The following is a 26,223-nucleotide window of genomic DNA, read 5'->3' on the forward strand; positions in this document are numbered from 1 at the left end:
AACAACAGCAAGAATGAAAGCAATAACATTGTATACCTCTGGAGTGCTTTTTAACTTTCCAATGACTGTTAACTTTCAAATAACCATTAAGGCCCCATCACAGTGTGGGGGAAATTGATTTTGAAAAGGCACTCAACAAATAGATGTAAGCAGTCTGTCAATGCTGTCAACTCCATGGGTGGCATTAACCATTTTAACTCATGTGCAGGCAAAGCTTTTCTTTTCAGACACAATTGCAAAACACAGGGTTCTGTATGTCAAAAACTACAGAACAGATGTGGGCATTTTCACAGGTGGGCTGTACAGTTTTTAGTAATGGCCAATTAATTTTAAAAATTAATTTAATTAAAATAATTAAACATAGATATAAAATAAATTAAAAATTAACTTTATTTTCCAAAATCCTCTAATGCTTAAAGAATCCCTTCAAACATTTGTAAACTATGTGCTGTAGGAAACGTGCTTTTCACACCCAGATTTGATATTAAAAGCAGCAGCACTAGCTACCATGTGACCCCTCTACAGAGAGCTGTGCTAAGAGAAGAAAATGTCAGTGAACTGATCCAATAGCTTACAAATACAGCAACTTCTTTTGTTTCATAATAATAACAATTAGCACCGTAACAGGCATTAGAATTCTACTAATTATAACCTTATCTGGTTTGCAAAGAAGCTAAAAATATTGAGTATTTTTTTTTAATAAAAATTTGTTTCTACCCCCTTAAAAGAATAAAAGAAAATGTCTCCACCTGGTGGACTCTGAACATTGCTTAATTCCAGTTTTGTTTTTAAAAGACCAAATCCAGTTTGTAAACTTCCCTTCCTTATAAAGCCTATTAAATGTACACATAATAAAGCAATAAAACTATACACTGATTCAAATCTCATTCACTGATCAATAAGTCCTAGCTTAAGTATGCCAATGGGTTGCATATAAAGGATAACTTTTACATAGCTGAACACAGCTCTTTTATAGATGCTGTACTCACGTCACTCTGGAGGTCATAGGCCCGCCGAGCATGGATGACGTCGTTCTGGTCAGGCAGGCACGTCCACTCGTGCAGGTAGTTCTTATAGTCCACATCACTGACTAAGGTCTGGCACTTCTTGGCCAGGACCACCCCCAACATGTCCACTGGGCTGCTGAACTTGGTCTTCCACTTCTCAAAGTCCTTCTTGTATTCCCTGTCACTCTGGATCTTGGCCACATGCATGGACCACATCATCTTGGGGTCATCTTTGATGTCTCGGGCTCCGATGTGGTGGCCTAGTTGCTTGCGATAACCATCTTTGTATTTGTACTGAGAAAAAAAAAACACACAAATGAGGTTTTTATCATAAGCCCTTGAAGGTCAAAAGTCTGTACAAAATCACCTTGCTTATGTCAAAATTATAAGTTGACTTTTTCTAATAAGCACTAACTCAAGCTGCTATCCTGACCTTTACGCTTGAAGCTTACAGAGCTAAGAAAATAGATGGAATGTGTATAATTGCAGTGCATATTCAAAATCACCTATGGCCTGGTAATAAGGAATAATTCTTGAGGCAGGTAGTGCTCACAGGGGGAAAGGCCATTTGAATAAGGGAACTTGGAGAAATGAGTTTTAGGCACTAAAAGTATGTCAGGAAAGAGTCGCACTTGGTAACATGGTGTGCATAATAAGTCATAGAATGGGTACCTGGTTCCTAGAAGGATGAAGTACTCTATGTCAAGGACCTAGTTTAGTATTAGTATACTAGTTACTTACTATACTATCATAAAGTAATAGTATACCATTAGTGTACTAATATAATACTAGTATTATTATACTAGTAAAGCTGATATAGCAGTCCAACTGGTTAGAGCATGCTCCAGAAAATGCATGGGTTCTACCCCCACATGGGCCAAGAATGTTTTTACTATTCCAAGTCCAATGATGTTGTCCTGGGATCTGAGCCAGTTATTCAAAACACATGCCTCTAGTCTCAAAGATAACTAAGTAAGAAAGTATAGATGGGTCAGCAGGAGGCGATATGGTACAACAGGAAGTAATGAGGTTGTCTGGAGTTTCAACTCCACCACCTACAAGGAGTTTGATTTTAGACAAGTGGCTTAAGCAACCCACAAAACAGGGATAATGACAATACTTACATCTTAGGATAGTTATGAAGTGTAAGTAAGATAATGCATGTCAAGCTCTCGCATAGAATTCTCAACACTTCCTAGTTATTCCTGTTATTATGGTTGACATAAATCCATTTGTGGGGGCAGTCCAACATACATAAACTAAAGGGAGTCACTAACACAACATCATGGGCAGCGAATTATCATATTCCAAAATAGTGGACCTTGATATTTAGAGCAGTGGTCTGTTCCTCAAGAATCTTCTGAGGCACCATGGAAGGTTGATGGTTTTATTCAACCTGTGCTAGACAGCCAGGAGCTGTTATTAAGGGTGCAAGCTCGGGCTAGTAATCACCTCTGGTATAGATCAACTGCCTTCTTTTTCAATCTTAGAAGGGTGAATTATAGTGTCAAGTGTCATATGAATTTTGTGAATATTATATATTAAAATGTTATACAAAGACAGGACCTGATTCTCACTGGGAGTACTTAAGTTTATGAGTTATACTTTCCATAAGTACGGCGTTAATTTTTAGATCTCCAAGCTTGCAGCTGTACTCTAATAATTTTCATGAATGGATCTTTCTCTGATTTTGGTGGGTCAGTTTTCATTGAACATACTGTATCCTAAAAATTATAAACTGCTTTTTGAACATCGAATTTTTCACTTCCTTCAAAACTAGGTTTTTGAAAAAGCCCATATAAATACATTATGACATATTTCCAAAGGGTGAGGAAAGTTCTTTTTGAAGATTTAGTTCAGTATAAGTGTCACTTCAGACTGATTATATACTTGGGGCAACACTGAAACTCACATCACTGGCGATGTCCCTGGAGGCCTTGGCCGCCACAATTGGGATGGCATCACTTCGCAGGTCATAGCCTTTCTTCTTTGCTTCTTCATGGGCGAGTTTATACAGACTCTAAATTTGGGCAAAAAAATATATAATTATACATCAGTTAGATGTTGACTTTCATATCCAAAAACTGACGGGGGCCTAAAATAATTCACTAAGTTCTACACAGCTAGGTGCCTATAATAATCTTATTCTGAGAGGTCTAAGCCTTTGCACTGTTTGCTAAAGACTTAAAAATGATACGTATATAGAACACTGCAGCTTTGTTTTGTATTTTAAAACTTATCTTGAGTTAACGAAACATAAATATTACCCACTGTTTCAAAATTTTTTGTTACAACCATGAATCAGGTTTTTTTTTTTTAAGTTTATTTATTTTGAGAGAGACAGAGACAGCATGAGTCAGTGAGGGGCAGAGAGAGAGGGAGAAGAGAATCTCATGAAGGCTCTGCAGTCAGCATGGAGCCCGATGTGGGGCTTGAAGTTATGAAACCATGAAATCATGACCTGAGCTGAAGCCAAGAGTCTGACGCTTAACCGACTGAGCCACCCAGGTACCCCCTCAGGAATCAGTTTTGAAGAGATCTAAAAAATTAAGCTGAAACTCATGGGCTTAAGGTGGCAAGATGTGGATAAGAGGCAAAGACTTGATCATGGAAATTAATTCACTCTACACCTATTCTGCCCCAACTGTGTGCTGTGAATGTGCTGGGTGCTTGGGAATCAAAGATGAGTATGAGGCCTCTCCCATCATCAGGGTTGCAGGGGGAAGTTATGGAAAGACTGATAACCCACAGAGGAGGCTACCAATAGAGGTGATTTAACCATATTATTAGCAAAGAGCTCCAGGAAGGAGTAATTAATCCTAAATTAAGAATCAGGAAAGTTCCTGCAGTGGGATTGATTTTTGCATTGGACCTTGAGTGATGAGTATGATTTCAGTAGACTGGAATGGGAGTTGGGGCAGAGGGAGCTGCATGAATCAAAGCACAAGGAAGTGATGGTGCAGGGGTGTCAAAGGAAGCGGAGGGAGCAGTGCCAGGGACAAGTACAAGAGAGGACTGAAAAGAATCTGGAGTTGGACTGAAGGCTTGGTGCTAAAATAAGTTTGTGCTAAATTCCACAGGAAATAGGAAACCATCAATAAACTTTGAGGGAGAGTGACATAATCAAATCTGTGTTTTGTCTTCCTATCCTCAATGAGATAAAAATTACAAAAGAATTGAACTAAGCTGAGAGAGAAAAGCCCGAGAAAGCAGATCAGGCAGGTTAGGCATTCAGTTCAGGGCGTTCTCCCTGGGTCTCTTCTAACCAACAGCACACTACAGCATCTCTGAACTTTTGCAGCAAAGACAGAGTCCAGAATTCCAGAAATGCTGAGTGGCTAGTTACCGAGGCTGTTTGTCTCCTGAGATTCTAACACATGCAATACATGCTTTCCTGTAACAATACAGGACTTATATCATAGGTTTTGCTAAAAAATTCACTCCTTTTTGCTTTGCAAGTAGGACTGGATGTTTTTCGTTTCTGGTGACAATTGAGAGTTAGTTACGTAAGTGCTAAAATTATAGTTTGCACTCCCCAAAATAAAATGAATTAAGAGGGTGGCTCATCTAGCTAAATCCTCTAACTTATGTCATGCAGAAGAGTAATATATTGTTGACTTGTGTTTTCAAATAAACAATATTTTCTTTGCTGGTAGCACAAAGCTGGGAGAAATAACTCATACATCAGCTGACAGAAAAATCAGTTTCACAACAATCTCCACGGGCTTAAACCAATAGGCTTAATCGAAGAAGAAGAAATTGCACAGAGATAAATGTTAATCTTTGAACTGATTTTCAACTGAATTTAAGTTGCCAAATGTGTAAATTCAGGCTAGATGAAACCTAGCTTAAGCCCATGCAAAATGTCTTAGGGTTTCTAGTCGATCCCAAGTTCCATGTGCCCTGGCAGTGATATTGCTGCCAATGTGCCCTGAGGCACAGGGCGCAGAAATGGAGGCCAAACGTCCGTAAGAGGCAATATGATGTCAACTATATTCTATACTTGCAGGATTTTGTTTGGTTTGGAGGGTCACATTCTAGCAGGAGTGTCATGTGAGGAATGCCCAGGAGCTGTGGATGTTTGGATGAGAAAGAGAACTTGGGGTGAGGTGGCAGGGGAGGCACCAGAGTAGCTATCCTCATCTCCGTAGAGTTGGCAGAGATTGGTTTTGTACAGCCTCAGAAGACTACAGAAGTCAGCAGAGAGAAATCTTTGACTCAGTACATTACAAGCATCTTCTAATGGAATTTTTCAGAATGAACGGGCTGATTTAGGACATAAATTCCTTGTCACTAACAACACTTAAGCAAAGGCAGGATGACAACCTGTTGGGTGGGGACTCTTGTAGTAGAAGAGGAGCTGACCTCTTGGGTTAAACATCTGTGGTTCTGACATGAAGGTACATGGCCCCATGCTCACAGAGGGTGGAAAGGAAATGGACTCGCTGATACATACCCTGGCAGATCCCCTGTTTCTGTTTCTTTCTCTCAGTATTATTTGATAATACTGTAATTTTAGTTCCTGACTTAATTTTATACATTAAAAATCTTAAATTTTGATTTTAAACCACAATTTGGAAAAAGGAAATCATATATGGAAGATAGATATAGCACAGTGATACAGCATTAGGAGGAGATAAATGTACAATCTATTGCTAATTTCCCAATTTAAACAAATTAATAAAAGAAAAAGTTTTGATTATTCTTATGGTTACTGCTTAAATCATTAGTTCTTATTATTGTCACTTTGTAAGGGATCATTTGCATTACTTGAAGTTTGATGTTTAGGATGAGGATTCAAAAATGCAGGAGTTGCTATTCACACCAAGCAAGAAAAAAGATTCTTTATACAATTGTTATTTAGTATTACATCACCTTGGACAGATTAACTGAAATCAGAAATCGCATGCAAACTTCATAGAATTAGTATCTGCTCCTACCTCACTGTAGTTGATTTTGTTCATCCTTGCCAACATAATTTCTGGTGTGTCTGGCATGATGTGGATCTGGGTCTTGTCTTTGTCCCAGGCTTCCGTGTATAAACGCTATCAAAGAAAATATGTCATCAGGAAAAAAATTCAGTGTGTAGTTAATAAGAATTTCAGGGGCACAAGAACTTTATAAACAAAAATAACAAAAGGTTATACATTTTATACACGTTATGTATGGTAGATACATCTTCAAGTAATCAGTTCATAGAACAGATGTTTGAGTGCCTTATGATAATCTGAAATGTATGTTAACAAAAGGAAATTGAGAATATCTTTTATGCAAAGATGATCTTCCATAAAAATCTCTTTTTCTCAAAACCATAAATTACTGAAGTAAATACTAAATATAAATGACACATATATCAGATAGATAGATAGATAGATAGATAGATAGATAGATAGATAGTCTTTTGTTGATAAATGCTTTCTTTCTTTTCTTGATTATATTTCTTTTTCTTCTATTTTGCTGTCAGGAGTCCTGCGTTGGTTCTCTGAATTTGAAGCCTCACCTTGTTCATGGTAACGGCATTATTCTTGGCTAACACTTGTTCCAAAGAATCAGTCACACTGGTAAATTTGAATCTGTCTGGAGGCTGGCGATAGACTTTATCACTCAAAATTTCAGATGCCCTTTTGCATTTTTCCACATCCAAAGAGCCAATAGGAACCCAGCCGATGCCTCTCAGCCATTGGAGATCCGACTTGTACATATTCTGTTGACACAAAATAGTCAGTAAAATTTTATCTTTGCATTGGGAAAACATTTTCATCTAAACGATATGAAATAAAGAATACTCTTGAAAATACAGTTTAATGGACAGGCAGCATATCAGACAATACTCCTTTTTGGTCTGGAAGGTTAAATAATTAATACTCACAAGGAAAGAAGAAATGCTATTCCTGCCTTGCAGGAGCTGGTAAGCTTGGTTCCACCTATTGCTACCTTCTCCAAGGGGTGTTAATTCACTGATTTCCTACATTTGCACATCATTATGATTCTTAGATACTCACATCACTCTGGAGGTCATAGGCCCGCCGAGCATGGATGACATCATTCTGGTCAGGCAGGCATGTCCACTCGTGCAGGTAGTTCTTATAGTCTATGTCACTGACTAAGGTCTGGCACTTCTTGGCCAGGACCACCCCCAACATGTCCACTGGGCTGCTGAACTTGGTCTTCCACTTCTCAAAGTCCTTCTTGTATTCCCTGTCACTCTGGATCTTGGCCACATGCATGGACCACATCATCTTGGGGTCATCATGTATTGCTCGGGCACCAATGTGATGGCCAAGCTGCTTACGATAGCCTTCTTTGTACTTGAACTAGAAGAAGAAATACAGACAGTCAACTATTTTAGCTTTTGGTAAAAAGCAATTACTAGGCCCCAATTTTCCTGTTCATTAAAAATATAATGATTTCCTCTTGAACATATACATACATGCACTTTGTAAACCGTTTAGAAAATAAAGAATACATATATGTACACAAAAAAAGAAAACAAAGACATTATTCTACCATTCAGTGAAAACCATTATAAAACTGCTTTTTGTAGTGTGTGTGTGGGTGGGTGGGCGGGTGGGTGTATGACAGAGAGTAAAACTGAATAGGAGTCATATTGTATATACCTGCTTTTTTCATTTATTGCATAAGCATTCCTCTGTGTCATTAAATATTCTCTACAAACATGAATTTTAATGGCAGCAGGTATTACATTATGTTGGTATATGTTAATACTTTTAACCTTTCTCTGATTATTGAACACTTATTTTTAAATTATGATGGTTACCTTCCCATATTTTGGAAATAAAGAAAATATTTTTGACTTTATAGACTAATGAAATAAAAGGATAAACATTTCTAGAAACGTGAGCCAAGCCATCACTTAAAATAAATATTGGCAACCAGTCACTGGACACAGAAGTAAACATATGGTACGTGTGGATGGACTATGAATAATGTGTCCCATTCCCTCAGCCCTTGTAGGTTCACTGGTTCATAAGGCATGTGTTTTTTTTCTGAAGGAATCCTACAATGAGTTCAATTGTATATAAGAATATATCAGGTGGAAAAGCCCAAAGGATGTCTAACTATAGTCAAGTATCTAATGCTTTAATTCAGCAGGAAATGGACAATATTTTGAAATGCATCTATGGACTCAATCATACCTTTGTGTTGACAATTTTACTAGCATTATTAAAAACTATTTACTTAGAAAAAAGACTGTTAGCAAGAACTTTAACCTCATAGCTTACTTGCCCTACTATATAACCAGGAGAGAGAAAGCAATCTTTGAGCCAAAGCCAAGGCAAAGAAATTTTCAGGTGCACTTACTTCACTTGCAATGTCTCTGGAGGCCTTGGCTGCCCTGATGGGAATGGCATCCAATCGCATATCATAGCCTTTCCTCTTGGCTTCTTCTAGGCCAAGTTTATATAGTTTCTGAGAAAGACATAGATCATCATAGGTTTGATTCGTAAAGTGCAGCATAAGCAAAATACATCACGTACCATGAATATATTACTTACCTCACTATAATTTATTTTGTTTTGTTTAGCTAGTAAAACTTCAGGGGTATCTGGCATAATGTGGACAGTGGTTTTATCTTTATCCCAAGCTTCTGTATAGAGGCGCTAAAACAAACAAAAAAGATGTGACTAGTACAGGCTAGTAATGAATAGATAAACTAAAAAAATCTTGTTCTTAATGAGAGTAAAGACAGTCTACTCTGTGAGTTGGTATTTTAGAAAAAAATTTTTTTAATGTTTAATTATTGAGAGAGAGAGAGAATGAGTGGGGAAGGGGCAGAGAGAGAAGGAAAGGGAGAATTCCAAGCAGGCTCTGCACTGTCATCAGAGTGTTTGACACGGGGCTCGAACCAACACATGGTGAGATCATGATATTGACCTGAACTGAAATTAAGAATCAGATGTTTAACCAACTGAGCCACCTGGGCACCCCTGTATTTGTGACACCTTTAGGCCTAGATGTCTCATATCAGTAAGAAGCATACAGTACTTAAATACCACTTTAATATGAAGCAAAAGAATTAAATATGGTTTTCCTTTTATAGAAACAGATTACCATGTTTACACACACACACACACACACACACACACTAATACCCCCTTTAAGTGAAGAAAAGACTTACATGGTTCATGGTAATAGCATTGTTTTTTGCCAAAACCATTGGGATGGAGTCCATAAGGCTAGAAAACTTGAATTTATCTGGATGCTGGCGGTAAACATGATCACTCAAAATCTGGGAAGCTCTCTTGTTCTTCTCATCCTCAAGAGAACCACTGGGTAACCAGCCAATGCCTCTTAGCCACTGAAGGTCAGCCTTGTACAAATTCTGAAATTATAAGTGACAAACCAGTAAAGCATAATTATATGCCCCTAAAGAAATAAAATTATGTATTATATTTTACTATACATTTTCATGCTTGAATGCTTGGGACATTTATAAATTTTGGTATGTCTTATGAATCAATGGAATATTCAGATTAGAAGCATATTTTGGAAAACATCTAAAATGGCAGCACAAAAAGAATGATCCAAATCTTCTAGATCAACATATCAGAGTCTTTAACCAAAGCAATGGGGGCTCTGCCAGCTCTTTCTCTGTGGGGTAATGGTGCCTCCAGATGTTTGGGGATTGGATAGGGTGTGGGCATTAATCTAGGGATATAGAACTCAGTTGTGTAAATTCAACTCCCCTTACTTTAGGGAAAATTTGATTCTTAGGAAAGCGGCCACGGTTTTTAGTTGGTCAAAGGAAAATCTTGGACTCACATCACTCTGGAGGTCATAGGCCTGCCGAGCATGGGTGACATCATTCTGGTCAGGCAGGCATGTCCACTGATGTAGGTAATTCTTATAGTCCACATCACTGACCAAGGTCTGGCACTTCTTGGCCAGCACCAAGCCCAGCATGTCCACTGGGCTGCTGAACTTGGTCTTCCACTTCTCAAAGTCCTTCTTGTATTCTCTGTCACTCTGGATCTTGGCCACGTGCATGGACCACATCATCTTAGGGTCATCTTTGATGTCCCGGGCTCCGATGTGGTGGCCAAGTTGCTTGCGAAAGCCTTCCTTGTACTTGTACTAAAGGAAAAAGATAGGTCTTGAACCTTTCAAGATTAACTTATGTTGCAATTACAAAGCACATTAACTCCCAATATTTCACAAAGCCTAGAGAACCACAGGTTTAAGTTTTTTGATGAGAAATATTAAACTCTAACTCACGCTACAAGTTTCATTTATAATAAACTTCACACAAATTCCAGCTACAAATACCTTGAGTTTATCTTCATCCCACCCTACCACTCTGGGATCATTTTACTCTGCTTTAATTTGTTACTCCTTGGAAGATTCTGTTCAATTTAAAATTAAAGTGAGAATGCTTTAAAGTGATAAATTGCAATCAAATCAGTATAAACAGGGGATAAAGTCTTACTTCACTGGCAATTTCTCGAGATGCTTTTGCTGCTTTGATTGGTATGGCATCAAGGGGAAGATCGTAACCTTTTTTCTTCAACTCCTCATAACCCATTCGGTAGAGTTTCTGTTAAGAGATGAAAATCACTTTGAGAAAAACTGTTTTCCATAAACAACTATAGCAGAATGAATGCAACATGCTAAATATTTTAAGAATCCCCGACAATAGTATCTGCTCTAGAATACGCCAATGTAATTGGAAATTATGCCCATTGATTGCTACAGATCCTATTTTAAACTTTAAAGCTCTTCAATTACCCAGATCAACAAAATTAAATCTCAGCTCTTCCCAAATACTTCAGTGTATGAGGCAGAAGCAAATTGATAGAGAAAGGAAATAAAACATCATTTAGGTGCCATTTTCCAATTACCTTGGAGTGTTTCATTAGAAGTTTTTGTTAGAAAAGAGCAATGCTTTTAGTGGGGAAAAATTACGCCTGATGGGCTCTCTCTTTCATGTAGCTATGACATTGTAAAATATAGTCTATTTTACAACATAGGGCTGCCCGTAGCAGGATCCGCATCTGTAGGTAGGAAACAAAATCCTTCATAATTTTTTAAATCTAAGATTTTGGGGAGGAAACTTTAAATGTTGAATTTAAAAAGTATAAGTGAAACAATTTGTTTCTCCAGATTTGTTACATAATGAAACAAGTGAGAATTTAATGCATTTTATCCAGAAACCAGATTGTTTAAAATGCCTATTGATCTTGGAATGTGTTTGTATTTCAGTGATCTGTGGCATTATTCTAAAACATTATTTAATGTTAAAGTCTTTCTATTAGAGTTTAGAATTTGTCTTTAAAATATTTAATTTTTACACCTACAGATTTCTGGAGATCATGCTATGATGATGATAAAAATAAAAATAGAATTCTCCTACATGGTTTTTTAATGCTTGTTCATTTGAAATTTCATGTGTGTTGGGACTATACTAGCTAAACACTGCAGGCCCAATACCAACAACACAAATTGTCTCTGACTCTGAGAAATACCTGTCCACATATGGGAGAGCAATATAAACCATTACATTATGATGATATGTGTAATAAAGGACTACAAGGAACAGAGAGCACACACCCTCAACTCTGCCTGAGACAGGGAGTACCAATTAGATATTCAAGTTAAAAGCCACTAAATAAGAAATCTAAGTCACTTGTAGTTTATTAATTAAAATGATTCAGACATTCAAATTTACTTCCATATAAATTCAATGCCTTAGAAGCAATTAAAACTAGCTTTCTGGGGGCGCCTGGGTGGTTCAGTAGGTTAAGCGTCCAACTTCGGCTCAGGGCATGATCTCACGGTTCATGGGTTCGTGCCCCACGTTGGACTCTGTGCTGACAGCTCAGAGCCTGCTTTGCATTCTGGGTCTTCCTCTCTCTCTGCCCCTCCCCCACTCATTCTCGCTCACTCTCTGAGAAATAAAATAAATATTAAAAAAATTAAAATGATCTTTCTGGAAATACATGCTGAATTTGGAAACTTACATCACTTGTATTGATTAAGTTTGCTTTAGCCAGAATAATGTCAGGTGTATCAGGCATGATGTGGATTTGAGTCTTGTCCTTGTCCCAAGCTTCTCGGTAAAGTCTCTAAAATGTGAAATAAGAGATTTTCAGCAGTTTTGTTAGATTAGTCAATGACATCGTTAACTTTAAACAGGATTACTAAATTCATCTGAATTAAGCATTTTAACTGACAGCATAAGCAGAAAATAGGTACAGTATTTTTTGATTTGTCTGGGGAATAACTGCCTTTCAAAATATAAAGTATGGATTACCTTTTCAAATTTACAAATAACCCTGCCCATTAGAAATCAACCCAAGTAATCAGAGTCTTTGCCAAGATCGTCAAATAAAGCAGAAATTCTCCATCTGATTATAAAAGTCTCCTTCGATGTTTAATTGGGAAATAGCCCTTCCCTTCTCAAAAGAAGATGTATTCAAGGTATATCTAGAAATTAGGGAATTGCATTCTCTATGTTTTATTATTTATGGTTATACCTTATAATAATCTGGGGGGATTAGGATCCCAAGAGAATTTGGTATGGAATTTATCCAAAATCTCTTACATGTCCCAGAGCCATCCTCTTTCTTCAACAGAAGACAAGGGAACTCAAACAAAAATCTCATTGATTTACTAACACAAGGGAGTAAAATTTTGATGAAAAACAGGATGCCTACATTGTCAGAGAAATCTCCCCCAAGATACTTATCAATTCCAGAAGATAAAATGGTAATTTGACAGTGGAGAAACCTCGTAACACCATTTTAACCAAATGACCAAAATTAAAATGATCAGTAATGGCACAGACTGGTATCTTGTATCACTGGATATGACGCATGGAGGAAGATACCACATGTGTTGTCCTGCTAAGTACAAAGCATGAATGTAATCATGAGGAAACAAAAGACAGACCCAAATGAGGGAGATTCTACAAAATGACTGGCCCGTGCTCTTCTCCAATGTCAGGGATTTAGAAGGCAAAGGAATAGTGAGGAGCCAGTCCAGATGACAGGAGACTACAGATAGCACAAGCAAATTTAGTGTGTGATCTTGGATTGAACCCTGGGTCAGAAAATAGTTCTTATTTTGTGTAAAGGACATTCGTGGTAAAATTGAATAAGTTCTATAGACTAGTATTGTTTCAACATTAATTTCCTGATTTTGATCGTCGCACTATAGTTAGGTGAGAGAAATGTTCTTGTTTTCAGGAAATGCACACTGAAATAGTTAGGGATAGAGAGGCATCATAAAGCAACTTACATATTTATGAAAGAAAAATAAGGAGGGAAAGTGGGGGGGATGCAAATGTGATAAATGCTAACAATTGGAGAACTGGGGTGAAGATACATATATATACATAATTATATTTATATTCATATTTATGTATTTACTATATATATGTATGTTATTTGTACTATTTTTGCAACTTTTCTGTATACTTGAAATTATTTCAATATACACAATTTTATAACTCTCACTGGTTTTTTGGACTTGCCAATTTCCCCTTGAGGCATGCAGCGTGGGGTACAGGAGCTGGTACTTTTCTCCTTCCGGAACATGCTTACTACATAGTCCAGAGAAGCTGATTAAGATCTTCAGGACCAAAACAAAGCAAGGCTTGTGAATTTGCACATACGCTTATCCTGGTTATGCGCTAACCTTTCCGATTAAGACCAGAGATTCTCAGCCTTAGCACTACTGGTGTTGTATACTGGAGGATTCCTGGTTGCAGGGGTGCTGTTCTGTACATTTCTGGAATGTTTAGCAGCATCCCTGACTTCTATCCACTAGATGCCAGTAGCATGCCACCCTCAAGTTGTGACAACAGCAACGGTCTCTAGGTATTGCCAAATGTCCCCTGTGGGACAAAAATATACCTGGCTGAGGACCACTAAACGGGACCATTTCCTCAATGGCATGTGTCACTTTCACCACAACCCCTGCCCTGATCCCTGAAAAACAGAGAAAATGCTAATATTTGTTTATACTGAGATAGAAGTATGGGTCTATTCAAAAGGACAGATAGTAGGCTCAAGGATCAAGTGGCCCTCTTCTGAGGCCTGAGGGGATCAGTGTCTTAGCCTTCCTACAACCAGGGCACACTGTTGAAGAGGTCTGTTGTGAGACATTAATGTTGATAAACTTCATGACTGAGGGCTTTTCTCTTGGCCACCTTATTAGTTCAGAGCTCTCTAAACAGCTCTGCTTCATGGAGAAAAAGAAACTTGGATTCCAAAAGGGGAGATGTTTTACATAAATTTGTTGCTTTATTAGCTTGCTGGATTCAAGTTGCCATCATAAAAAGAGAGAGAAGAGATGAAAACTTGAATATTTATAATAAAACTAACAGGTTAGCATTTATTATAGATTTTGGGTGTAAACATTGAGTATGTGAGGGGGTGATTGGGAAAAGAGCAGCTATAATTTATCAAATGCTTATTATAAACTAGTTATGAGTTTTATATAAACACTTATATGGTATGTGTAAAATATATAGATATTGTAAGTATTCAGATTCTTCTAAGACCCAATTATTATATATAAATTTAAATTTTCTTATCAGTTCCAGAATCTCAGTGCACATAACTCAACTTTCTGTAATTTTCAGAGTTATGCTTCTCAATGAACAATGATGAGTAATCTTTCCTCTTCTTGGCATAGAATTACTCTACACTAATATCTTTCATTTATTTTATTCAATAAATATTGAGAGTTACATGCTAGACACTGGTGTCAGTGCTGGCGAAGTAAATAACTTGAAGATGGGATACACACACGTATGATATGTATACATATATGTATATGTGTATGCATATGTATATGTGTATGTCTTCTTTACTTGTCTTGATTCAGCTTAACAAGATGCGTTATAATCACCTGGCAGAAAATACACTCTTTTTAACAGTTCTACTTCGTTTGTGCAAAGTACTCAATATACTGCCCTCTCAACACTCTGTCCCAACAACAACACAAAATCTAGGTCTTTAATGCATTCAAATTTCAAAGAAAAAAAGTATGTTCAATAGTTTTCTCATTTTCATAATGGATGGATGGATGGATGGTCGGATGGATAAATAGAGAAAAGGCAAGTAAATAAGAAAGAAAGCTTCAGGTGACAAAAATTGGTACTAACTCATTTTACATGATCCAGTACAGGGTAGTTGATAATTCAAATGAAGCAACCAAGTATTAAACATTATGCTATGTTGTGCCACACGGTATGATATGCTATGCTATTCTACTAATTAATTAAGCAAATGTTACTGAGCTCCTACCAGGTATCAGGTACTATAAATTTTCCTTTTTATTTCTAAAGAGTTACTCACATCACTCCTATTTTTGGCATTTGTCTTTGCCAGAACTATGTCCATGGCATCAGGAATGCTGGTGAACTTGTTTCTGTCTGGAGGCTGACGGTATTTCTTCTCACTGATGATTTCTGAAGCCCGTTTGTTCTTTTCTGCCTCCAAAGAACCCAGGGGACTCCATCCTATGCCTCTCAGCCACTCAAGGTCAGACTTATACAGATTCTGTGAAAATACAAGGCACTCCATCAAAACCCCATCCTCATCTGGACCTACAACTCAAGTGATTCTATGTATTACAAACAGATGCACTTTAGATATTCAACAATAATTCCTCTTTTTACTCTCTGTCTCTGACTAAATAGCTATTCAAATGGCAACATAGAAGCTATTGAATTAAAAATAAACTGACCTCACTCTGTAGTTGATAAACTTTTTTAGCTTGAATAACATCGTTCTGGTCAGGCAGGCACGTCCACTGATGCAGGTGGTTCCTGTAGTCCACATCACTGACTAAGGCCTGGCATTTCTTGGCCAGTACCACTCCTAACATGTCCACTGGGCTGCTGAACTTGGTCTTCCACTTCTCAAAGTCCTTCTTGTATTCTCTTTCACTCTGCATCTTGGCTACATTCATGGACAATACAAGCTTTGGATCATCTTGCAGGCTCCGGAATCCAATATGGTGGCCAAGTTGTTTGCGGTAGCCTTGTTTGTATTTAAACTGAAATCAAAGGAAACAGTTCTTTTATTAGCATAAACAGAGGTCAAGTGAAGCTCAACAATTTGAGCTTAAAAACTCAATTTGCTTTATTTGCATGTTTATTTTCCAAAACTGAAGTGAGAAAAGCGATGTCCATGTTAACTTAGTAAGAAATATGAAAACTGACCTAGAGGCTTCTAAAAAAAAAAATGCAACATAGTTCATTATCAAGAGAGGTTAAGATAAAAAATTAATTCTAACTAAGGGCAAAAATATATGCCATGATATGCTAGACATTGTGTATATTGACCTCAGGGTAATATTTGTGAAAAACAAAGGTAAAGCTCTTGTGATAGCTTTATGGAAATGATGGAAAGGTATGGGCTGAATGGCAGAAAAACAAGGAAGGTTCAGGATTTTATGAACAAGCCTAATAGCATAGATTAATTTATTAAGCAGTAGGATTTTTGGTGGTTTGCCATATGGTTATGTCCTATAAACTTGTCCTGTTCAGGATCCATATCTTCATGCACATGTAGCTAAAAATAGCTAAATATATTAGATTAGAAAGAAAACTCCACAAGACCTCAACATATTGCTAAGATGTGTCAAAATGAATTACATAAATTTAAGAAAAGTGAAATCCAGTATTTAGATCAATTGGGAAAAACCTGCATTAATGCTGGATGACAGTAGTAATAGTGACAATAATATGACAGCAATGATAGCATTTACTTGATGCTAGATGCCCAGCACACATTACATTTCATGGAGTTAGGTTCTACTCTCTTGGGTTCTACCCAGCTTCATGGTTATGTATATTAAAAATACTCAGAAATTTAAGTTGACTATAAGCTTGATATGGGCAATCTTATAAAATTTCTTATAAAAGTAATGTCATGGATTCTGTAGGGGCACAGATAAAAGCAGGTCAGAAACTCATTTACTGTGGGTATTCCTGGGTGGCTCAGTTGGTTAAGCTTCTGACTTCAGCTCAGGTCATGATCTCACAGTTCAGGAGTTCAAGCCCCATGTCGGGCTCTGTGCTGACAGCTCAGAGCCTGGAACCTGCTTCAGATTCTGTGTCTCCCTCTCTCTCTGCCCCTCCTCTGCTTGCACTCTGTCTCTCTCTCTTCCCAAAATAAACATTTTTAAAATTTTTATTTTAAAAAAATTATAAAAAGGAAGAAAAAAGCTCATTTACTCTGACCTGACCTCTTATAACAAGAAAACAACACTACATTTTGGGGCCCAATCTTGAGAGGGGTAATGAAAAAAAATATAATAAATCACAGGTAGAGTGAAGCACTTTTAAAGAATATTGAATATTCAGAATATTGTAGGACTTATAACTCTAAAACCAAAGGAGAATAAGAAACTTGTAATATGAAGAGATAGCAGGTGGCAGAGGAAATAAGTTCCTTTGTGATGTTCCAGAACACAGAACTAGAGTTGGTTGATAACTTATTCAAGTTGAAAATAGGGAACTATATAATAAAAATTAGAGATGCTCTAACAAGGAAATGACCTGCCCTGAAGGACAAAATTCTTATATGTATATGTATCCATAGATCAGACGGCCATCTTTTGGAGATGGAGAGAAGGCAGGACACTGAGTAGGAGACTGAATTAAATAGCCTTCATGTTATCCTCTAACCAAAATCTATGATTCTAATTTATTAAATTAAGTACGCATAAAAATAGCTCTAATTTCCTTAAATTTTATAGAATATGAAAACCATTTGAAACTGAGAGGAGATATAATCTCTACAATGGGGGGAAAATTCACTTAAAGTTAATTTTAGGGGAAGATTTCAAAAGATTACCTAAGAAATTAGATCCCATCAAATGTGTAGTGAGAAAATCACTGAAGCTATTTCTTCAGTTTCTAAATCATCACCTAATGGGGAGTACATAACATTAAATGTTCCTGGGGGAACATTCAAGCATCATTATTGCTGTAGGTTCATCAGTATATCGATTCATTTAAATAAGGAAATGACGCGCAAGCCAGTAAGTAATAATAAATCATCTAACTAATTTCTAACATTTCTGGAATGCCACAAATTAACTGATTTAAAGAGAGTCACTGGGTGTTACATGTAAGTGATAAATCACTAATTTCTACACCTGAAACCAGTTTTACCATATATGGTAACCAACTAGAATTTAAATAAAAACTTGAAAAAAGTAAACAGAATTTGCCCTTATATTCTTAGAATTCATGGTGCTGTCTTTAGACATACTTTCTCCAGCCCAAATCCTTGTTTTGTTTTAAAGATTTTAAGAGGTAGTTCTTCCCTCTGAAATTCCAAATTTCTCTGGATTTTTTGAGGCTAATTCTTAGAATTAACATAATGACATGTTTATCTATACACAGAATATCTAAGTCAAATATTTATAAACACTTAATTAGTCAATAGGAATTACACCTAATTTATTTACCAAATTAACTACCCTTTTCAATCATAACCAAAAGTGGCCTTGGAGAACAAATACCCAATAGAAAGTTAAGCCCTCTGGACCTTAAACCTAAATTCCTGAGACTTCCTGAATTTTCTATGCCCCTAGCTATTTTAGAATTATTTACATGCAAGAATGGGTTAAATAAAAATAACTGGCAGCTAATTTTTAAATATGTGCATATAAAAACTTATCAACATCAGGTTGTTGAGTTTGATTTATTAACTGGCACTTTGGATTTGTCTAAGATAGACAAATAGAAAACAGGAAATTGTTTTCAGGCAAGCAGGGGAAAACTGAAATCTCTGGTTTCTTTGTAATGTCTACAAACATAGCATCTTAGGATAATGGCTCTTTTTTTTTTTCAATATATGAAATTTATTGTCAAATTGGTTTCCATACAACACCCAGTGCTCATCCCAAAAGGTGCCCTCCTCAATACCCATCACCCACCCCCCCCTCCCTCCCACCCCCATCAACCCTCAGTTTGTTCTCAGTTTTTAAGAGTCTCTTATGCTTTGGCTCTCTCCCACTCCAACCTCTTTTTTTTTTTCCTCCCCCCCCCCCCCATGGGTTTCTGTTAAGTTTCTCAGGATCCACATAAGAGTGAAAACATATGGTATCTGTCTTCTCTGTATGGCTTATTTCACTTAGCATCACACTCTCCAGTTCCATCCACGTTGCTACAAAGGGCCATATTTCGTTCTTTCTCATTGCCCTGTAGTACTCCATTGTGTATATAAACCACAATTTCTTTATCCGTTCATCAGTTGATGGACATTTAGGCTCTTTCCACAATTTGGCTATTGTTGAAAGTGCTGCTATAAACATTGGGGTACAAGTGCCCCTATGCATCAGTACTCCTGTATCCCTTGGGTAAATTCCTAGCAGTGCTATTGCTGGGTCATAGGGTAGGTCTATTTTTAATTTTCTGAGGAACCTCCACACTGTTTTCCAGAGTGGCTGCACCAATTTGCATTCCCACCAACAGTGCAAGAGGGTTCCCGTTTCTCCACATCCTCTCCAGCATCTATAGTCTCCTGATTTGTTCATTTTGGCCACCCTGACTGGCGTGAGGTGATATCTGAGTGTGGTTTTGATTTGTATTTCCCTGATAAGGAGCGACGTTGAGCATCTTTTCATGTGCCTGTTGGCCATCCGGATGTCTTCTCTAGAGAAGTGTCTATTCATGTTTTCTGCCTATTTCTTCACTGGGTTATTTGTTTTTCGGGTGTGGAGTTTGGTGAGCTCTTTATAGATTTTGGATACTAACCCTTTGTCCGATATGTCATTTGCAAATATCTTTTCCCATACCGTTGGTTGCCTTTTAGTTTTGTTAGTTGTTTCCCTTGCTGTGCAGAAGCTTTTTATCTTCATAAGGTCCCAGTAATTCATTTTTGCTTTTAATTCCCTTGCCTTTGGGGATGTGTCGAGTAAGAGATTGCTACGGCTGAGGTCAGAGAGGTCTTTTCCTGCTTTCTCCTCTAGGGTTTTGATGGTTTCCTGTCTCACATTCAGGTCCTTTATCCATTTTGAGTTTATTTTTGTGAATGGTGTGAGAAAGTGGTCTAGTTTCAACCTTCTGCATGTTGCTGTCCAGTTCTCCCAGCACCATTTGTTAAAGAGACTGTCTTTTTTCCATTGGATGTTCTTTCGTGCTTTGTCAAAGATTAGTTGGCCATATGTTTGTGGGTCTAGTTCTGGGGTTTCTACTCTATTCCGTTGGTCTATGTGTCTGTTTTTGTGCCAATACCATGCTGTCTTGATGATGACAGCTTTGTAGTAGAGGCTAAAGTCTGGGATTGTGATGCCTCCTGCTTTTGGTCTTCTTCTTCGAAATTCCTTTGGCTATTCGGGGCCTTTTGTGGTTCCATATGAATTTTAGGATTGCTTGTTCTAGTTTCGAGAAGAATGCTGGTGCAATTTTGATTGGGATTGCATTGAATGTGTAGATAGCTTTGGGTAGTATTGACATGTTGACAATATTTATTCTTCCAATCCATGAGCAGGGAATGTCTTTCCATTTGTTTATATCTTTTTCAATTACCTTCATAAGCTTTCTATAGTTTTCAGCATACAGATCTTTTACATCTTTGGTTAGATTTATTCCTAGGTATTTTATGCTTCTTGGTGCAATTGTGAATGGGATCAGTTTCTTTATTTGTCTTTCTGTTGCTTCATTGTTAGTGTGATAATGGCTCTTATAGGTCCTCTGACTCAACCTCTATTCAAGAAACCCTTTCTTTGATACTGGATCAGTAAGAAAGAAAAGTGAATTTTTGGTAAACTGAGAGGATAGGAGAAGATGAAGAAATAGTATTACATTTTGAAAGGTAAGGCCCATCTGTAAAAATAGTTACCAGTATTAAGATACCTGATTCAGATAACATATCATAAAAGCCAAACAAGTACTTACATCGCTAACGATGTCTCTTGAAGCTTTGGCCATCTGCACAGAAATTGCATCAACTGGGAGATCATATCCTTTCTTCAAAGCTTCTTCCCATCCAAGTTTATAGAGTTTCTGGAAATTAAATAATTTAGCATTATTCAGTATATACTAAAACCCCAATGAATTACTGAATAACAGTTTACCTAGAGAATAGACGTCAGATTCTATCATCTCCCTTATCTCTAAAGATATGGATAAAAACAAATGAAGCTGTTTTTATGAAGCACTGACTTAGAATTACAGGATTTTGCTTCAATTTTCTGATTCTGAGAATACACTCAGTTATGAGATACATATACAATTTTAGAGTTGCTTTTCTGTTCAGACACAATATGGGCATATCAAGTATATTAGGTACTTTCCTCCTGCTGTTAAGTACAGTCTGGGCTCACTGTTTGAATCACAGATGTGAAAAAAATTGGTAACCAAAAAAAGGTAACAAAATTTTGATTATCTAAGTGATAAAAGTAGTAGATACTGAAAAGCCTTTTATGAGGCACAATAAATGAATTCATCTTTATGCATGAAATTTATTGAATAGATGCAAGGGGGTTAAAACTGGATAATAATAAAAATAGTTGTAAGTCATCCAGACTTAGTGTGTGTTCAACACAGGTACTGTGTGGAGAGCCTTCCATGGAAATTTCTCATTTGGTCTTCACAGCAATTTAATTTAGTGTCATAAGCATTATTATGGTCCCAATTTTAGGAATGAGGAAACTAAGGCTTAGACCCAATGTTATATAATTCATAAAAGCCAAAACCCAAAGCAGGTCTGTCTGATGCAATTTTTTTCTTTCAAGAATTATTTATTGATTTCCTACTCTGTGCCAAGTACAAGGAGTACGGAGATAAATCACACGGGCACAGTGCCTCTCTCCATGGAGCAAAAGAGTCACGGCTAAAGCCCTTCCTTTTAACCGCCATATTTTGCAGCATCTCTAGTTAGCCAGTGTGAGTCATTCATTTCCATTCCTTCTGCATTTACATCAATTATTTACCATTACATCATTTAATAAGTTCAATTAGTTTTAAGCCAAATTTTTATACAACTTTACCTGGCTATACATAGCTTGATTCTGCTTGGCTTGTAAAATATCTGGTGTATCTGGCATCACATGAATCTTGGTTTTATCTTTGTTCCAGTCAACGGTATATAAGTGCTAGGAAGTTAGGGGGAAAAAGACACTTGAAATTTGAATAGCTTTTTAGGACCCACAGGAAAGAAAAAAACTTAACAGAGCATTTGAATGCACTCAATTTGAATTAGATTAATTTTAGTAACTAAAGTCGCTTATGATTCAGCAAAGACACTAAAAACAAACTCAGATTTTTTAAAAATAATATTGTAGGTCTATCTTCTAGAATGGATTAAAAATACTTAACATATAATAATTTTAAAAAACAAATGATTTGTAACTCAATGATAAGATTCAGGGGAAATGGGGCACCTGAGTGGTTCAGTCAGTTAAGTGTCCACCTCTTGATTTCAGCTCAGGTCCTGATCTCACAGTTGTGAGATTGAGCCCCACGTCAGGCTCTGTACTGGATGTGGAGCCTACTTAAGACTGACTCTCTCTCTCTCTCTTTCCCTCTGCCCTCTGCACTTGCGCTCATGCACTCGCTCACCCCCCCCCCCCCTCATAAAAACCCAAAACCAAACAGGGGAAATAAGAAGTCGGCAGAAGAAAATGATATAGGGACATGCTCTGGAACTGTTTGTCACTGCCCAGAAGTGGTGGACTCCAACCAAATTCCCCAAACAAGAACCAGAGGCTGCTAGCCCTGCCTTCCTGGGAGCTGTATGGAAGGACCTGAATAGAAGGATGGCTGCCTACCTTGTTCATGGTATGTGCATTCTGCTTGGCTAAAACCATGTCCATAGAGTCAGTCAGTTTCTTAAACTGGAAGTTACTAGGATGCTGGCGGTATTTCTGATCGCTGGCATATTCAGTTGCTTTCTTGGCCTTCTCCACTTCTAGGGAACCAGCTGGACTCCAGCCAAGCCCTTTGTACCACTCATTGTAGTCCTGCTTGTATTCATTCTATAAAGAAAAGAGACAAATTCTCCTTCACCTTATCAATTACTTTACCTTTGTCAGTTTAGACACAAAAGTATAGAAGACTGTGATCTCCATTCCTGGGCTAGGAATCCAACCATCACCCAGAAAGAAGAGAGACTTACATCACTCTGTATGCGATTCATATTCCTGGTCAGCTCGATGCTCATGGCATCTGGAAGGAGGACATACTTGTGAATCAAGTGCTTGTAGTTGGTGTTGGTGATGTTGGCTTGGGCATCCTTGGCAGCTGTGACACTGAGCATGTCAGCAGGAGTGTGATAGCTGGTCTTTGTCTTCTCATAGTTTTTCTTATACTCTCGATCAGACTGCATCTTAGCCACTTGCATGGAATGGACCAACTTGGGATCATCCTCAAGACTACGGAAACCAACCATTTTCCCCCTTTCCTTTTCATAATTGTATTTGTATTTATACTGTGAAAAAATTAGAATATTTGTTACAGCAGTTCTTTTGACTAGAAGCATTCTAGTGTCAACATTCTGTATTTCATAAAAAGTGATACTTGTGTAGAGTTCTACAGTTTATAAAACACATTTTTCACATTTATTTGTGTAACTTGCTACTCACAACTACATGTTGTGAGGTAGATTACAAAGTTATTATTACTGCCCCAATGTTACAGGTGAGTAAGCTGAGACCCAGGGAGGTGAGTGGCTTGCTAAGGTCACTAAGTATTAGAACCCAGAGCCTGTGATGATATACCACACTGCCTCCCACACATACTCTGTTGTTAGTGTCAAAGAGAACTTCAGTAGGGCAAATGAGTGAAAAGAGCAGAATGTTCTAAGCAGTTTAATGCTGCCCTAAGAAATCATCAGCCAGCCTTTTACGGTTGAGAATAGGCTTAGTTATGGGATATCGTTTTAGAGTAGCTTCATATTTGTAGAACTCCTTTTCCCTTAAGACTGGCATAATGAGGAAGAAGTTTTATTTATCACTCAACTTCTTTCTACAGAGAGAGGATCCTGATACATGGAAAGTTTTTATTCTGCCTGTCTCTTGTGAGTTTGAGTGTGTGAGTTAGGGGGCAGGAGCTCGGGGAGCCAAATTACTCCAGCATAATAGAGGGAAAAGAATTTGGAGATTTCAGGACAATGTAGTAGTGGCATCAGGATGGGCAGGTAGGAAAGATGAAGAGCAAGTATGTAAAGTGAGAGAGAAAGTGTCATTGCAGGAGTGGCTAAGAGTGCTCTGAAATGTGCTCTTCCCATTACCCCCAAATAACTCAGTGCTCACTGTGAGCAGATTTCTTGTGGAAACAACCAAATGAAAGAACTGAATTTCCCACAGGTGATGTGTTATGGCAATGGTGTGTTGGCACACCGGCGATTGGAGGGATAAAAGCCCTCATCTGCAGTTTTTGTCAATTTCTGTGGTATAAATACTCCCACCATGGCTGATGTCAAGCTACCAAGAATTTAACAACTGGCTTGCAAAATTTCTGATTATTTAATAATCAGTTGTCATGAGTCCAAAATATCAGCACCCCTAGTATACCACACAATGAGACATCCTGTTAGGAGGACAGTTCCTAGCAGGCAGGAAGCAAGAACAATCCAAGTCTTTCTGCAGGAAAGCTTGGTGAAGGGCTTTGGATTTCTACAGGCCATAGCCTTGGGGATGAAGTTCAAAGAAAATTCACCTAGATCTCATAAGCTGGGGAGCACAAAGGTATGTGGTCATAATGTGGTTAGCATTCTGTTTTTTTCAGAAATACCAGAGACAACAAAAGAGCAAACCTAAGAGGTACTCATTGAATAGGAGGCCATTGTTAGTAGGCATGCTTTGTTCCCCCCATATTTTATCCATTGAGTGTTTCCAAAACTCAGCCCTTATTATTTTGGTAAATTAGAAAACAAAACAAAACAAAGGTGAGTGTTTTCCTGCAGACTTACATCACTTGCAATATCTCTTGAGGCTTTGGCAGCTTTGATAGGAATTGCATCAGTTCTGAGATCATAGCCTTTCTTTTTAGATTCTTCCAAAGAAAGTTTGTAGAGTTTCTGTAAAGAGAGGCAAGGGAATAATTTTCTTCTAAATAGAAAAGCCTGGGCTTATTTTAAAAGAGTAAACACTAGTGCTGTGGCATCATTTTTATTTTTAAGCAGAATGCTTCCTTGGTGGTTCAATGGCTAAATGTTCTTACAAATAACAAAATTGTGTTTGGAAAAAGTCTATTACAAACCCAAACTTATCTTCAAGAAACCATCAGAAAAACAGCTAATGATCTCTTAGGTTGTAAATATGCTTTTTAAAACCGCTAAAACCCAGCAGATTCTAATTGATAACGTTTTTATCAATTAAGAGTCAAGGAAAGACTACGAAACAACCATTCTCTTAGATCAAAAGAAAACTTCACTGTTTTGCAAGTGACACTTTTATTTATGTAATTGTGTGGATTTTACGATCCAAAAAGGAGTCATCAATCCTAAATCCTTATGGAATTCAAAGAGAAGAAAAAACACTGGTAGGATTGGAGATTTTCTAGCAACTATGGTTAGGTTGAGAAAGGAAGTGAAATAAAACACCTACGCATTTTCTAACACTAAGTGTGGAACATTCCTTGTTATGGAGCTTGCTCCAAATTCTTCAAAATGTTCATCTTCTCTTTCCATTTAACTTTCCCTGAGACCCCCCCTCTTTAGGACCATCTCAAAGGCTTGGTAGAGAGACTACAGGAACTGAGCCCTAGGATTTTCACTTCCTTTTTCTCTTCTGGGAGAGGGAGGGGGCAAGCCCTTCTCTTCCTGCCAGGTCTCTTAGTTTGAGGAGGCATACCCACCCCCCCAAACAAAATCCAAGTGCCTTCAGATTCCTAACTGCTGGGCCCAAGTCTCATTGACAGGCCTGCTCCAACTCTTAGCAAAGCAAGGTTAGAAAGAGAAAGATTGTCATTTGTGGATTCCTCTTATTTTCAAAACCTTCATTCTTCATAGTTGAGACATTACTTTGTTTGTTTATACTGGTTCAAATAAACCAGGGGAGATTACACTTACGTCACTCATATTAATTGCATTTGCCTTTGCCAAAATAATCTGGGGGATATCAGGCATAATATGGACTTTGGTCTTATCAGCCTCCCATGCTTGTTTGTAGAGATGCTGGAAAATTTAAAAAAGAAAAAAAAGGAAAAAAGGAAAGTTAGTATTTACAAATCTTAAAATATGCTCATTTAATATATATATATATATATATATATATATATACACAC

At 37.5% G+C, this 26,223-nt stretch overlaps 1 protein-coding gene across 41 annotated transcripts in view; it reads right to left on the minus strand.

The window, feature by feature from the left end:
* NEB (nebulin) overlaps positions 1-26,223 on the minus strand; it is a 214,320-nt gene that overhangs the window by 125,462 nt on the left and 62,635 nt on the right. For 39 of the 41 annotated variants that reach the window (XM_045033790.1, XM_045033769.1, XM_045033780.1 and 36 more), the window contains exons 47-65: positions 26,009-26,113; positions 24,908-25,015; positions 23,114-23,425; positions 22,767-22,973; positions 21,987-22,091; positions 20,893-21,000; positions 15,723-16,034; positions 15,332-15,535; positions 11,987-12,091; positions 10,456-10,563; positions 9,792-10,103; positions 9,148-9,351; positions 8,525-8,629; positions 8,331-8,438; positions 7,010-7,321; positions 6,508-6,711; positions 5,948-6,052; positions 2,920-3,027; positions 990-1,301 (exon numbers count right to left, since the gene is read on the minus strand). In XM_045033790.1, coding sequence (XP_044889725.1) covers positions 990-1,301; positions 2,920-3,027; positions 5,948-6,052; positions 6,508-6,711; positions 7,010-7,321; positions 8,331-8,438; positions 8,525-8,629; positions 9,148-9,351; positions 9,792-10,103; positions 10,456-10,563; positions 11,987-12,091; positions 15,332-15,535; positions 15,723-16,034; positions 20,893-21,000; positions 21,987-22,091; positions 22,767-22,973; positions 23,114-23,425; positions 24,908-25,015; positions 26,009-26,113 — 3,444 coding nt within the window. The remainder of the gene's footprint in view (positions 1-989; positions 1,302-2,919; positions 3,028-5,947; positions 6,053-6,507; positions 6,712-7,009; positions 7,322-8,330; positions 8,439-8,524; positions 8,630-9,147; positions 9,352-9,791; positions 10,104-10,455; positions 10,564-11,986; positions 12,092-15,331; positions 15,536-15,722; positions 16,035-20,892; positions 21,001-21,986; positions 22,092-22,766; positions 22,974-23,113; positions 23,426-24,907; positions 25,016-26,008; positions 26,114-26,223) is intronic. The other 2 variants (XM_045033789.1, XM_045033808.1) reach the window with 2 other exon arrangements.

The sequence above is a fragment of the Felis catus genome, chromosome C1 (genome assembly GCF_018350175.1).
Source record: "Felis catus isolate Fca126 chromosome C1, F.catus_Fca126_mat1.0, whole genome shotgun sequence".
Classification (NCBI taxonomy): domain Eukaryota; kingdom Metazoa; phylum Chordata; class Mammalia; order Carnivora; family Felidae; genus Felis; species Felis catus.